Raw genomic sequence first — 13,916 nt, forward strand, 5'->3', positions numbered from 1 at the left:
ACTATGCTTATGGAACCTGGGGGCCAGGGTCCCCTGCAAAACTTTTTCTTTCTGTTTAATAGAAAGTGTTTGCAGTTTTGTACCTGGATAATAAAGAAAGTCGGTTTTAGAGTAACAGCCGTGTTAGTCTGTATTCGCAAAAAGAAAAGGAGTACTTGTGGCACCTTAGAGACTAACCAATTTATTTGAGCATAAGCTTTCGTGAGCATCCGATGAAGTGAGCTGTAGCTCACGAAAGCTTATGCTCAAATAAATTGGTTAGTCTCTAAGGTGCCACAAGTACTCCTTTTCTTTTTGCAAAGTTGGTTTTGACGCTTTTATAACTATAAAATCCAGAACAGCAAGTGAGAAGATTCTGCGTGGATTTCCAAAATCATTACACAACTGGGCTTTTAAACAAGTATTTTTAGGCCCTGCTTGCCTTGGAAGGATGAAATAAACTCTGGTATCTTTAGCAGCACAAAGATGCCTGTTTGCATAACTATGAGGGTGTTGCAGGGACTCTTTAGGGCATGGAAGAATGGAAAAAACAATCCTCTTCTTTGGACAAACTTGCTTTGAATATTACCCTTCATCTTTCCATAATTTTTTTCTGCACGAGATTATTATACTTTGCTTGTTTATTTGCATTATTAAAGACATTTACCATAGGGATAATGCTAACCCGCAAACCCAATGGTCAGCCAACAAATGTTTACAAAAATTGCATTCTGTTCTGATGTAATTTTCTAAAGTAGATTAGCTATTTATTATGAATTGTTATGTCTCTTCCAAACCACAATATAACATCTTTTGGCACATGCTAAAGGAGACATAGTTAAAATTAGAAAGGGGCTAATTTTCCACTGGAAAGAAAAATATACAAACATCTTTTCAGTAAATCCAAAAATGTGACATTTCTCCAAAAATTATTAGTAATTTGAGAGGGAGTTATAAATTCACACACATGGAAACACTTGTTTTTACACAGACTCATATACACACTCTCTTAAATACATACAAACATTCTCAGAGGCCTACAGATGCTCTCCTTGCAAACACGCAAGCATGCAGGGAGAAACACTCCTGCCCACTAGAACTAAAAGAGTCCAAGAGATGCGACTGTCAAAGCCAGGAAATTCAGAGTTAAGGACAGATGCTCTATCCTTACCTTGGCCTACCGATTGCAGCATATTGACTTCATTGTTCTGAGGCTGCCCAATGACAGGCATGTCTCTTGGGCTCAGTAACAATGAGAGTCAGTGGCAGCTGCTGAAACACAGAGGAAGTTCCTGTAACTTCTGTGTTTTTCAGACTCTGGCAGATCCCTATGTACAAATTCTGGTGTAAATAAAACACACCCATAATCACTTTCACTTGCCCTGAGTGAAAATAGTTTGGGATTCATTTCTCTTTGCACCTTTTTAAAAGTAATAATAAAAAACAAGGAAATAGTTAAAAAAAATAAAGCAAAGCAACAACCAACCAACCCAAAATCCTTCTTTGAAAATCTTCGTTGAAGAATGTATAGAAAAATCATCACACTATATACACAAGCACAAACTACCACAGTTCAAGGTGCAAATACTGGAAATTAGGTATGGACTGAACAATTTTGATAAAATGATCATTTGGCCTTTTAACCTCTTTTGATATTAAAAAAAAAATTGATTGCTATTTGTCCTTTCAGTTCTGCACTGCCTCTGCACTTCTGAGTTGCATCCAGAGCCAGAAGCATGAGAGCTGAAATACCATGAGGAAAGACAGTTCTTGTAGTAACACCACCACAAGGAGAACTAGTCTGCTCTTGTGAGATCCTTCTGCCTTTTTGGGTGCTCATGTGTACTGAATTGCCAAACTGGTGAAATTTCACTGATCATGACTTGAAATCTCAGTAAAACTGGCTTCCTCATCAGCTTTCCAAGGATGCTTGGATTTGTCTCGGCTGGAAATATTCTTAGAACAGCTTCTCTTGCTGTGTTTTGATACTTCCATTCAAGTACTGATGTGGATAATAAATTATAGCAAAGGTATCACTTTTAACCCAGGCGTAAAGGCCTCTACCACAGAAAGAAGTATTGTCTCATCCTTAAACCACAGGACTGGGTGTCAGGAGATCCGGATTCTATTCTTGCTTGGCTACTAACTTGTGTAATTCACTTAACCTTGTTCTGCCTCAGTTTCTCTCTTTGTAAAATGGTGATAACAACTCTCTTGTAAAGTCAGTGAAAGCCTTAATTCATTAACAGGTGAAATTTATCCCTGTGCTAGGGGCCAGCTGAAAGCCTTTGCACCACTTATGTCCTGTATATGTGAATGGTGGATAAGGCTTGTGGTGGTAATCTGCACAGAGGGTGAATTTCACCTTCATGCTTACAAGGTACTTTTGAGGTGCTCAGGTAGAAGGTGAAGTAGAAGTGCTAGGCAGTAATATTATGAAGTGCAGAAGGGACATTTGAAAAAGTTAAATTTCTTTGGACTTGTGAAACAGTTTGGGTTGGGTTTAATTTCTGTTTCTTCATAATCACCGCTATAGTCCTTCCTTGTACAAGTTGTAGCAAGTCACATTCTGAAAGCCTCGTATTAGAAGTCTATATGGAAAATGCTGACAGAGCATTAACTCTGTCACTGCTAGGGTGCCCCTATTAATTTAACAAACACAAGATCTCGCCTCATTCCTCGCTGAAGCTGAGCCCTGGTTTGAGGAATATTTATAGAACATCCCTGTGGAGCGGTAACTTACTATTAATGGCATTTTAAAAAAATGATCGACTTGATTAAATGAGGCAAAGTTCTTCTCCCTTCAGCCTTGAATACTTCCTGCCATGCCAGACTACAAGGAAAGCAAACTAGCTAATATAAATAGATATTATGATTAAAGTGCACGATTATCTTTATTTAAAATAATAATAAAAAAAATCCTTGAGCTAGAATAGCACATTACATCAGGGTTTCTGAAGATTTGCAGGGGCAAAGCTGCAAGTTGAGAGATTTGCATCCCCTGGAATTTTTTCACAGGGAAATTTGTTGGTTATTATTTATTATTTGTATTACAGTAACTCTTCCACGTTTCAGCCACAATCAGGAGCCTGTTGTGCTGGGAGCTGTACAAAGACACAGTAAGAGACAGACCTTGCCCCCTGAGGTTTATATTCTAAATAGACAAGGCAGACAAAAGTAGAATTATTATCCCCATTTTATAAATGGGAAGCTGAAGCTCAAGGATATTAAGTGATTGGCTTAAGGTCATGCAGAGAGTCTGTGGTCGAGCCGGTAGCTGAAGGCAGATCTGACAGACCAGTGGCTTACCCGCAAGCCCGCTCCTCCTCATTTGTTTAACTCTACGGGAAAAGAGGGGTTAGGTGAAGAGGGGGAGCTGCTCATCCCAGGATCGAAGCAATTTCATATTAATTTCATATTGGTTTTGGTTTTGGTTTCTGTTGATGCTTTAGGTGAGGTCTGCCACAAATCCTACACGCAGTTCTCCAACCTCTGCCGGCACAAGCGGATGCACGCGGACTGTCGCACCCAGATCAAATGCAAGGACTGCGGCCAGATGTTTAGCACTACCTCCTCTCTCAACAAGCACCGGCGCTTCTGCGAGGGCAAGAACCATTACAACCCAGGGGGGATTTTTGCCCCTGGCCTACCTTTAACGCCCACCTCCCTGATGGACAAAGCTAAACCCTCACCCAACCTCAACCATGCCAGCCTGGGATTCAATGATTATTTTCCATCCCGACCTCACCCAGGGGGTATTCCATTCTCGCCTGCTCCCCCAGCATTTCCTGCCCTTACTCCAGGATTCCCAGGGATTTTTCCTCCCTCTCTATACCCCAGGCCCCCTTTGTTGCCTCCCACCCCGCTGCTCAAGAGTCCCCTCAACCACACCCAAGACGCAAAGCTTCCAAGCCCCCTGGGGAACCCGGCACTGCCTCTGATTTCTGCAGTGAGCAACAGCAACCAGCCCATCTCAGGGGAGGAGAAATTTGAAAGCAGCTTGGAAAACTCCTACTTGGACAAGCTAAAAGCCAGGAACAGCGACATGTCTGATGGGAGCGACTTCGAGGATGTCAACACGACCACAGGCACAGACCTCGATACCACCACGGGCACTGGCTCTGACCTGGAGAGCGATGCAGAGAGCGACAGGGACAAAATGAAAGACAAAAGCAAACAGACTGAGAACAAGCCAGATTTTGTCAGCAGTTCTGTGTCCACCAGTTCCACCAACAATGTGAACGAGCTCCCCCTTTTCTATTCTCAGCACTCCTTCTTCCCTCCCCCGGAAGAGCAGCTGCTCCCCACGACGGGGGCAGCCAATGACTCCATAAAAGCGATTGCCTCCATTGCAGAGAAGTATTTCGGCCCTGGCTTTATGGGGATGCAGGAGAAGAAGATAGGTTCCCTCCCATATCACTCCATGTTCCCATTTCAGTTCCTCCCCAATTTTCCCCATTCACTGTATCCTTTTACGGACCGGACCCTCAATCACAACTTGCTGGTCAAGGCAGAACCAAAGTCACCCAGGGACCTTCACAAAGTGGGTAGCACCAGCTCAGAATCGCCCTTTGATCTCACCACAAAACCAAAAGAGATTAAGCCAATCTTGCCACCACCCAAGGTCTTGCCGGCCCCATCTTCTGGGGAGGAACAGCCACTGGATCTAAGCATCGGCAACCGCATCCGAGCCAGTCAGAATGGAGGGAGGGAGCCCCGAAAAAACCACATCTATGGGGAAAGGAAACTAATGGCCAGTGAAGTACTACCCAAGATTTCTCAGTCTCAGCTCTCTCAGCAGCCATCCCTGCATTATGCTAAGCCATCACCCTTTTTCATGGACCCCATATACAGGTATTAACATACCCTGCCTTAATCATTTCTTCCAACAGGCCCATTTCAAAAGTGGGGTTCATGACGTAAGGCAGATCATGATGTGGGGGGTGGGTGGAAAGAAGAGAAGAATGATTCAGTAAAATCATGCTGCAGTTGAGTGTTCTTGCCCTCTTTTGTTAAAGCAGTTAGAGATTTGTGAATGAAAAGGCCTGTATAACTGAAAAGAATAATCATTGATGTTATCCAGAGGCATACATTTATGTAGGGAAAGGGCCATATTCCTATTTCAACAAGAAGGAGCATAGCCCATTGAAGAAACCTAGCCAACACTAAGATGGCATCTCATGTTGGGTGAATTCCAAAGAGTTTGATTCAGATAAGAATGCAACAGTTCTGAAGTATGTCAGAACCCTTACTCTAGTGAGTTGAGAATGACTCTGAGAGTCAGGAGGCATAGGTTGTATTCCCAGTTCTGCCACTGACCTCTTTTATGGCCTTTGGCAAGTCCCTTCACCTTGTTTATTTTTTATATTTATTCTGTCTGTAGAAATGGGGTTAATGATTTATACTCACCTTTCCAAAGTACTTTGAGATCTACAGGTCACAAGTACTATGTAAATGCTAAGTGCCGCATTATTATTATCCAAAACTCTCTTGTCTGCAAATCTTGCAAGTATGTCTTCCTTACAAGGTTTCACGTGCTTCCTGGTTTCAGCCAATGAGGAAAGCCTTATTCATGGTGTTTCGCTCCTGGTACTAGCTGAACCCAGGGAGCATGTGAAAGCTTAGTAGAAAAAAATAACCAACCTGGTTTTTGAGCCTCCAGAAAGAGCAAGTTTGGGTTCCAACTTACAGTGAAGGTTTGAGTCCTTTCATTTTAGAGCCCGTTAAAAATTTTTATAACACTAAAAACCCATAGAGACTCCAGTTACAAAAAATGGGCACCATTAACACTCTGTGTTTCCCACCCCAGTGCCAGCAATATCCTGGGTGTCTTCTTGCTGTACCATGGTACCACAATCACGGCGGAGTGGCAAATGCTAATTTTTAGCACCTGCAGTAAGTTGGTGCATCAGATTTGTGATCCAGGCACCAAATCAGGCACTTACAGTTAAAATGGGTATTGGGGCCACCTGAGTGTCCATTTCAGTATGCCAATGCTGGATTTGAGCTTCCAGCTTCCATTTTCCAGATTGGCTCCACAGGTTTAGTGGTTTGTCTTTGTATTGCTTCCTGCATGGAAATTGGAGCATCCAATACATGGCTCTGTACCTGCACTGGTCCTCCAAGAAGAGGTGGTGAGGAAAACTGAGTCTAGTTCTAGCCCAGTCTCCGAACGTTATTGGGCACACTCTTAGAGTTGGAGTTTGGCAATCCTTTTAATGGAAGGAATTCAAAGTTCTGCTGGCATGTGGGTCCCAGAGCACTTTGTCCATGTCCTCAGGGAGGTGCACACAGTAATTGAAGGGTAGCCCAGGAAAACACCTGCTATGCACTGCCTTGCTACTATTGCATGGCTGATAAGTGTGGGAAAAATGATGTCAATGTCTAACTAGGCCAAAGAGCTGTCAGCTAAGATGAGGATTAGTGAGCCCTCATTGCTTTGCTGTTAAGAAAGCCCCAGTCTCTTTGCCAGCACTTTCAGGGCTGATTCTGCGTTGCTTACTTACATGCTTACTTTCTGGGGTGGAAAGAAGGCTACTCCACGACCTGGGACATATAATATGTTCTGTCTGGCACCTATCATGATCATCCTCCTCCAGAAAAATAAGTGATGATGTAAATAGTCCAGTGTTTATTTTTGTAAAAATATGTCTGGACAATAAATAAAGTGGATTGGGTAGGATCTGAGAATCAGTTTAGGATTCCACTACCTCTGGGTATTCTCAGAAGGAATGCTAAAATAACAAAGATTGAAAAAAGCACTTGCCAGTTAAAATAGCAGTCTCGGGAAAACCGCAAAGGACCAGAAGACAGGCGTAAGTGAAGGATGAGGGTGTCATTTGCTGCATTCCATGGGATGCAAATAGTTTTAGTAAGATATTAAAATAGAAAGTCAGTGGTGGAGTCACTTGCAAATCAGACTTCTAATGTAATGAGCTAAATAGCAAAGCTTCCAAGTCCTAGCTTGAAAAAATATGGAAATATTTTGGTTCTAAACTTTATCAGACTCTCTCACATCATTTGGCTCCTCTGCCCCTCCCGCCCTCCCCTCAAAGTCCTTGACATTTTCTCTTGGTGATATAATTTAATGCAGCCAGACAGCCTGAAATCAGTGCAGTTTTCAACTCAGCCTTGTTAAGGTAATGTTCTCAGGCACTGGGCTGAAAAGATCAGCTTAATCCTTTAGTCACTGTGGAATTTGGCTCTGACAGGGAGATCTGCCCTTTACTGTGCTCAGTGCTTGGCATCGGAAGGTGCCAGAACTGAGCAGAACGTGGTGATATTGCTTCACCCAGGGCCTCATGTGAATGGTTTTTTCCATTTTTTTGATAGCGGTTGGGTTGTTTCATGGGAAACTTCTAGGCAGCTCGAGAAGGTACTTCCCCCAATTAATACATCGTGGCTAATTTCAGCCCTTCATGGAGGAAGGAAGGCTGAGTTGGCTGCACCATTATTAGCTGCAGTTTAATATATCTGCCATTTTACACTGGATCAGTTGAAATTTACTTCTACAATTTGTCTTTTTTAATCAAAAATGACTTAGTTCATGATTTTATGTCCAAATCGCTAAAAAATAAATCATTATAATTGGGACTAAGTTTCAGATCCTCTTTTTTCTTTTCCTCTAGAAAGAGTAGCTTCAAATTAAATTAATACACCAAACAGCACTGTGCAAGAACTTTGCCCCTCATTTGGATTAAACTCTGTTGGCTATTTAAACTATGTACCAAGCGGCTGAGATGTAACGCCAGATTCTGTTTTCATTTACACTGGAGAAATGTAATTAAGGTCACTATGATAATGCTGGATATTCACTGGTGTAACGGCGATAGAATCTAATCCAAGGTTTGAAAGATGCAGTTCCATTCCTAGGAGTTATTTTCCATAACATTATTACCCCAGCAAATGGGCTAGTTCACACTTTTGCTGGATGACTATGATGCCATGACATTAAGGCCAATGTTTTGAAAAATAGGAGCCAAAAGTTAGGCTCCTAAATCCATATTTAGGTGTTTAAACCTGAGATTTTCAAAATAGCCTAAGTGACTTCACTGGGGTTTTGCTCCTAAGTCACTTGGGCATTTTAGAAAACCCCACTCTTAGGAGCCTAAATGTAGATTTAGGGCTTGCTTACATGGGGAAGAAGCCCACAGTAGCTAGTGCAAGTGGGCATCAGCTACTCTGCATTAACTCCCTGTGCGAATGCTCTTATTATGCACTAAGCCCTGGTCTACACTAGGACTTTAGGTTGAATTTAGCAGCGTTAAATCGATGTAAACCTGCACCCGTCCACACAATGAAGCCCTTTTTTTCAACTTATAGGGCTCTTAAAATCGATTTCCTTACTCCAGCCCTGACAAGTGAATTAGCGCTTAAATCGGCCTTGCCGGGTCGAATTTGGGGTACTGTGGACACAATTCGACGGTATTGGCCTCCGGGAGCTATCCCAGAGTGCTCCATTGTGACCGCTCTGAACAGCAGTCTCAACTCAGTTGCACTGGCCAGGTAGACAGGAAAAGAACCGCGAACTTTTGAATCTCATTTCCGGAGACTGCGGGAACTGTGGGATAGCTACCCACAGTGCAACACTCCGGAAGTCGACGCTTGCCTCGGTACTGTGGAAGCATTCCGCCGAGTTAATGCACTTAGAGCATTTTCTGTGGGGACACACACACTCGAATAGATAAAAACGATTTCTAAAAAAACGACTTCTATAAATTCGACCTAATTTCGTAGTGTAGACATACCCTTAAAGAGCGTCTTTGTGTGCATCAACTTAATGCACTTTGGAAGTGTGTTAAGCTAAACTGCCTGAGGTCAGTCTCAGTGAGCATTAAGACTGTCCACACAGGGCTTTAATGCTAAGAAGCTAGTGATCTTTAAATTCACACCCTAGCTCCCTGCACACTAACTTCCCTGTGTAGATATACCCTTCAGAGCCAAAGTTTCAGCTCATAGTTTTGAAAATTTTGGTCACAGGCATTTACCAAACAAAGCCAATTGCAATGTATACCTAAGCTTTGAGAGAGAGGAAATAAATACAAAACACCTAATTATTTCAGCTGGATTTTAGCACACTTTAGGGCTGCAGAATCAGGCCCAGCGTGAACCATAAGATGAAGACAAACTGGGGCACAGGTCTTTCCTTTCTATGGCTGCCACAAACTCAGTAGCTTTTCTGTCTTGAATCAGAACATTCCACAACAGCGATAAAGCTTGTAGGGCACAGGTGGCATATCCATGCAGCAAAGGCACCAACACACTCCTGCGTGGGCACATCTAACCCTTTTGTTCATCACTAGCACAACAGTTGTGGTGTGTGTTGTAAAGTATCACCCAAAATATAAAGCATGGGCTGAGCCTGTTCTTTCAAAGAACTGTTGTCTGTGTGCTTTATGGGATCCCATTTGCGATTCCCATGGAAAGGGATGGCAAGGTGTGTTTATTACCAGAAACATAGTCTTTAAATATATTTCAACTGCTCTGCACATGACGTGTTGTTATTAGTTTTCTTCCCCATTTACAGCCCTGTAGGGTATGTAACCCTCTGTGTTGTTGTCCAGCAGGGTGGAGAAGCGGAAGGTGACAGACCCAGTGGGTGCCCTAAAGGAGAAGTACTTGCGACCTTCCCCACTGCTTTTTCACCCACAGGTAAAACCAGGAGAAACACAATACAGTGTTGATAGGATGCCAAGAAATTAGAGATGGAGATGTGACATTTAGGTCACTTTGTTCGTACCTCCCTGGTTAAGCCTGACAGTATTTTCCAGCACTTATTTTTAAAGCAAAGTAATTTCATACCCAATTTTAGCATGATGGAATCACTGCCCTATTGGTCCTTTAGTGCTAACCAAATTCATCTTGCCAGGTCCACGTGAGAAAGGGCTGGGCAGCTCGCAAGGGCCCATCTAACCTCTTGCTTTCCTCTCTTCCGAAATGCCAGTCTAATTTTTCATTGCCCTGCACCTTGTGTAGTCATTTAAACCAGTGCAAAGTGGGAGTAAGACACTACCAAATCAGAATAGTAGCATTTTACAGTGCTCAGTTTACACCACCATAACAATTGCACCAGTTGCAGGGCAGTGGAGAATCAGGCCCTCCTGATACAGTTAGTTCAAGAATGTATTTGCTACTAAGAACAAGATTGTGCCCCACCACCCTTGAGCCCCTGGATGACAGTTGGGCACAGTTACAGTCCCTATGCTCCCAAGAACTCAGAAACTGCTTCATCAGTTACTCCTGGGTGCAGTCTGCACCTAAAAATTAAAAATTCTGCACACCGTATTTTAAAATTCTGCAAATTTTATTTGTCAAAATAGCACTACATAATCACACCAAGTTCAATTATTTTGGAAATTTATTTCAAAATACCTGTCAGCAAGTATGTCTGTAACGATACACACACACACAAAATTTCCCCCAGGGGTAGAGAGTTGAAGAAACCCCTATGACAACCCAGTTCCTGTTTCCCCACCCAGAGCCCAGCTGCGGGACCAGACACCCACAACCCCTCCTCCCTGAGCCCACTTGCAGGGCCCCCTCCAGCCAATACACCCGAACCTCCTCCCTCCGGAGCCCAACCGTGGGGCCCCTCCGGTCCAAATACCCACTCCCCCCAGAACCCAGCTGTGGGCTGCCCTTGCCCAGACACCCATCCACCTCCCTTCAGAGCCCAGGGATCCAGAGGGAGAAACAGCCTGATGCTCAGTCCAGGGCTTGCACGGAGTTTCCTGTGTGGTGCCCTCTCCTTCCCTGAGCAGGCTGGGAACTGCAGCTGCCAGGAACCCCCTAGCTCCCTCCCCACCCCACACCCCCAGCAGTATTTTCTGTGTGCGAGCTGGGCTCTGCCAAGTCCAGCAGCCCCTTGTGGCGGCTCACAGCACTGCAGCCCATTTCTCTGGGGGAAAGGAAATTCTGCGTGCACATTCATTTCTGCAAAATTCTGCATTGCGCAGTGGCACAGAATTCCTGCAGGAGTAATCTGTGCCTCATTAAGGTGCAAGACATCTCAAAGGGGATGGGAGGAAGAGGGGTCAATCCCCCAAGCAAGAGCTAACAAAGTCAGCCACTTACAATACCCTCTGCTGGGTGTAGCAGTGGGCCCTTCATGCAGAACTGTGCTTAAAAGGCATGACTAAGCCCTAAGCCCAGAGTGACTGTCAGTGAAAATCAGGCCCATGTGAAACTCATGGCTAAGTACAAACTAAAACCTCTATCATTTAGCATTACTCTGGTGCTCTGTATGACTCATTCCTCCTTTAGAGATAATACAGTCAGCTCTGCCATGCTGTCTTTTTCTAAGTGATAGCCGCCAGCTCCCCTCATTTGCTCTCTCCAAATGCTCTGTGGTTGCTATTGTAGTCTCATTTATATTTACGTGCATTGTTCTCTTTTGACAGCATTTCCCACCTTGGATAAATAACCCACGGGTTTGTGAAAGCTGGATACCGGCTGCTTTCACGGCTAAACTTAGTTCCTTCATTGTTTCGCATCGGCCCGAGAGTTTGGTTAATAACTTCCCCTGATTTTTCCTTCAAGCTAGCTGGATAATAGCGACAGGCTGGTCAGGAACATCCTGTGTTTGTGTGAATTAGAATAGTGGGGATATCTGCCTGTAAAGGATCTGATAGCAGGGAGGAGCTACTAAGGCAAAGCCAGGGTCCAGCAAGATGGTGAGAAATTTACTAGCCTCGAATAAGAGCAGGCATTGGGTGGAAGGCTATTAACATTGTTCATGAAATCCAGACCCCCTCCTCTTCCCATGGAAAAAAAAAGATATGGAAGGCCTGGTTATCTCTAATAGCTTATTACACAAAATAGTCTAAAACCTAAATATCACTCAGTCTGAAACTTCCTGATAACTACTTTTTTTTAAAAGTACAATAGGTTCCTGTACAAAGGGTATTTAATCTTGAGCTGTAAATTCATTCTGATCGGAATAATTAAATGACCGTACTGTTCCCTTGTTATGTAGTTAATCTGATCATAAAGATGGAAGCAGACAGAGAGGACGCTTTTTTCTAGAGTTGTGTGGCATTCATCCATACTGTCCACCCATTTAATGTCAGGGATGTTGTTTGCCTAAATCCCATGCCTTAAAAGGGTTTTTGTATGTCTTTGTCTCTGCTTTTCTTACAGCCCATATTAATCTAAATGCACATTTGTATTTATTTCAGTATTTCTCTGAACTGGAACACAACTGAGAAATACACTGATTTCACTTCTACTGTAGGTCCTGATCCTGCAGCCATTCCTCATAGAATGGTCCCATTGACCTTTTAGGAAGTTCTGGGTAGTGGAGCCTTTAGAACTGAGTCCTAATGTGTGGTACAGACTGAACATTCAAAAGGCGTTTCTCCCTTAAAGCCGAATGAATTTTACACAGCTCTAGTTTTGCATCCAGTATTTCTCTGCAGCCCCTCTCCAATGATTTCCATTAGTCTGACATTGTCTATTTTAAACGAACCTCTAGACAACATAAATAAATGGTATGACTTCATGATTACTTAATGGCAAACGCTTTCCCACCTGTTAACTTTCTTTTCTTCTTCCTTTCTTTTTATTATACCAGTCACTTGTTCCCTAAATAACAAAGCACCTCTACCACTAGAGAGGCCATGACCCGTGTTTAGAATTTTAAAATAAGCCCACAGCTGTCATGCTAGCAAACATCTCTGACTAAGTGCCTAAAGAACAGGGCACAACAAAAGATATCTCCAGGTATTCCAGCAAAGGACAAAGTGACATGGCTCTGAAAGATCCAGATAGCATTTTCACATGATGGTTTTGTTATATGACTGGCAGCTAGGGCTGGACTTTTGCTGTAAATGCTCAAGTAACCTTTTCAAATGGCTGGTGCTAAGTGTTACTTACTATTTATCATAGGCTGTGAGTCTGCAGCTAACGGGCTGTGGCTCTATTAATGAGAAATGGCTTTACTGTTCCTCTTTTTTTAAGGTTTATGGATGGTTGTCAAACAATATCTTGGCTCTCATTACCCCCCAACCCAGTTTAATATAGTGTAAACGTGTAAAAGGTCAGCCCTTCCTGTACACTAGAGCATCTAGGTTTTGATATATGGCTTCCTACTCCCTTCCGCTCACTCACTGTCTCCCCTGCTCTGCGGCTGGCTCTCCAGCTCACAGGATCCCACTCCCCCCATCACTCACTTTTTCTTTATGATGTAATCTGCAGCAAGGAGGCAGTTTTATTGCTTGCTTGTTTGTTTCACCCAAATTTTCAGTTTGGTGTCTTAAAAGACTCCTCGTGGGTGGAGAAACAAATGTTAATAACGTTGGCCAGTTCCTCTAAATTGAATTTCTCCCTGTGATTTTCTGCATGAGCTTTTTGAGTCTAATGAAATTAATGATGATTCATTTTGCTTTTTCTCCATATTTATTTTTGCATGTGACTGGATTTATTTGCTGTCCCCTGGGTCTGTTTATCCATCACACTTTGGTCATTTAATCCCATGAATAGGTGCTGGAACTAAGGGTGCTGGGGCTGCTGCTGCAGCCCCAGGCTTGAAGTGGTTTCCATCATATACAGGGTTTACAGTTTGGTTTAATGGCTCTCAGCACCCCCACGATACAAATTGCTCCAGTGCCCCTGATCCCAGTCCTGTGTGATATGACAGCCATTGATGAATCAGCTTCCATAAGTCCTATAAATTACCGATGATAAAGACCCGTTAGTATTGTCCATCCCTGCTCATGCACCTTCTGCATAGAGCAGTGGCCATAGCGGGGTGGGAGGGCCCCAGAGCTTGGGCTGCAGCCTGAGCATGAACGTCTACACTGCAATTAAACAGCCCTTTAGCCCAAGCCCCGCAAACCTGAGTCAGCTGGCACGGGCCAGCCACAGATGTCTAATTGCAGTGTAGACATACTCGGTGTCACGCCACTATGACTTTCTGGATCCTCCAGCCCTGCATTTCC

General features: G+C 43.5%; 1 protein-coding gene across 3 annotated transcripts in view; it reads left to right on the top strand.

The window, feature by feature from the left end:
* The window catches only part of PRDM16 (PR/SET domain 16), a 434,588-nt gene that overhangs the window by 398,314 nt on the left and 22,358 nt on the right, over nt 1-13,916 (top strand). For 2 of the 3 annotated variants that reach the window (XM_073316649.2, XM_073316651.1), the window contains exons 9-10: nt 3,432-4,833; nt 9,543-9,630. In XM_073316649.2, coding sequence (XP_073172750.1) covers nt 3,432-4,833; nt 9,543-9,630 — 1,490 coding nt within the window. The remainder of the gene's footprint in view (nt 1-3,431; nt 4,834-9,542; nt 9,631-13,916) is intronic. The other variant, XM_073316650.2, reaches the window with a different exon arrangement.

The sequence above is a fragment of the Lepidochelys kempii genome, chromosome 18, assembly GCF_965140285.1.
Source record: "Lepidochelys kempii isolate rLepKem1 chromosome 18, rLepKem1.hap1, whole genome shotgun sequence".
Taxonomy (NCBI): Eukaryota; Metazoa; Chordata; order Testudines; family Cheloniidae; genus Lepidochelys; species Lepidochelys kempii.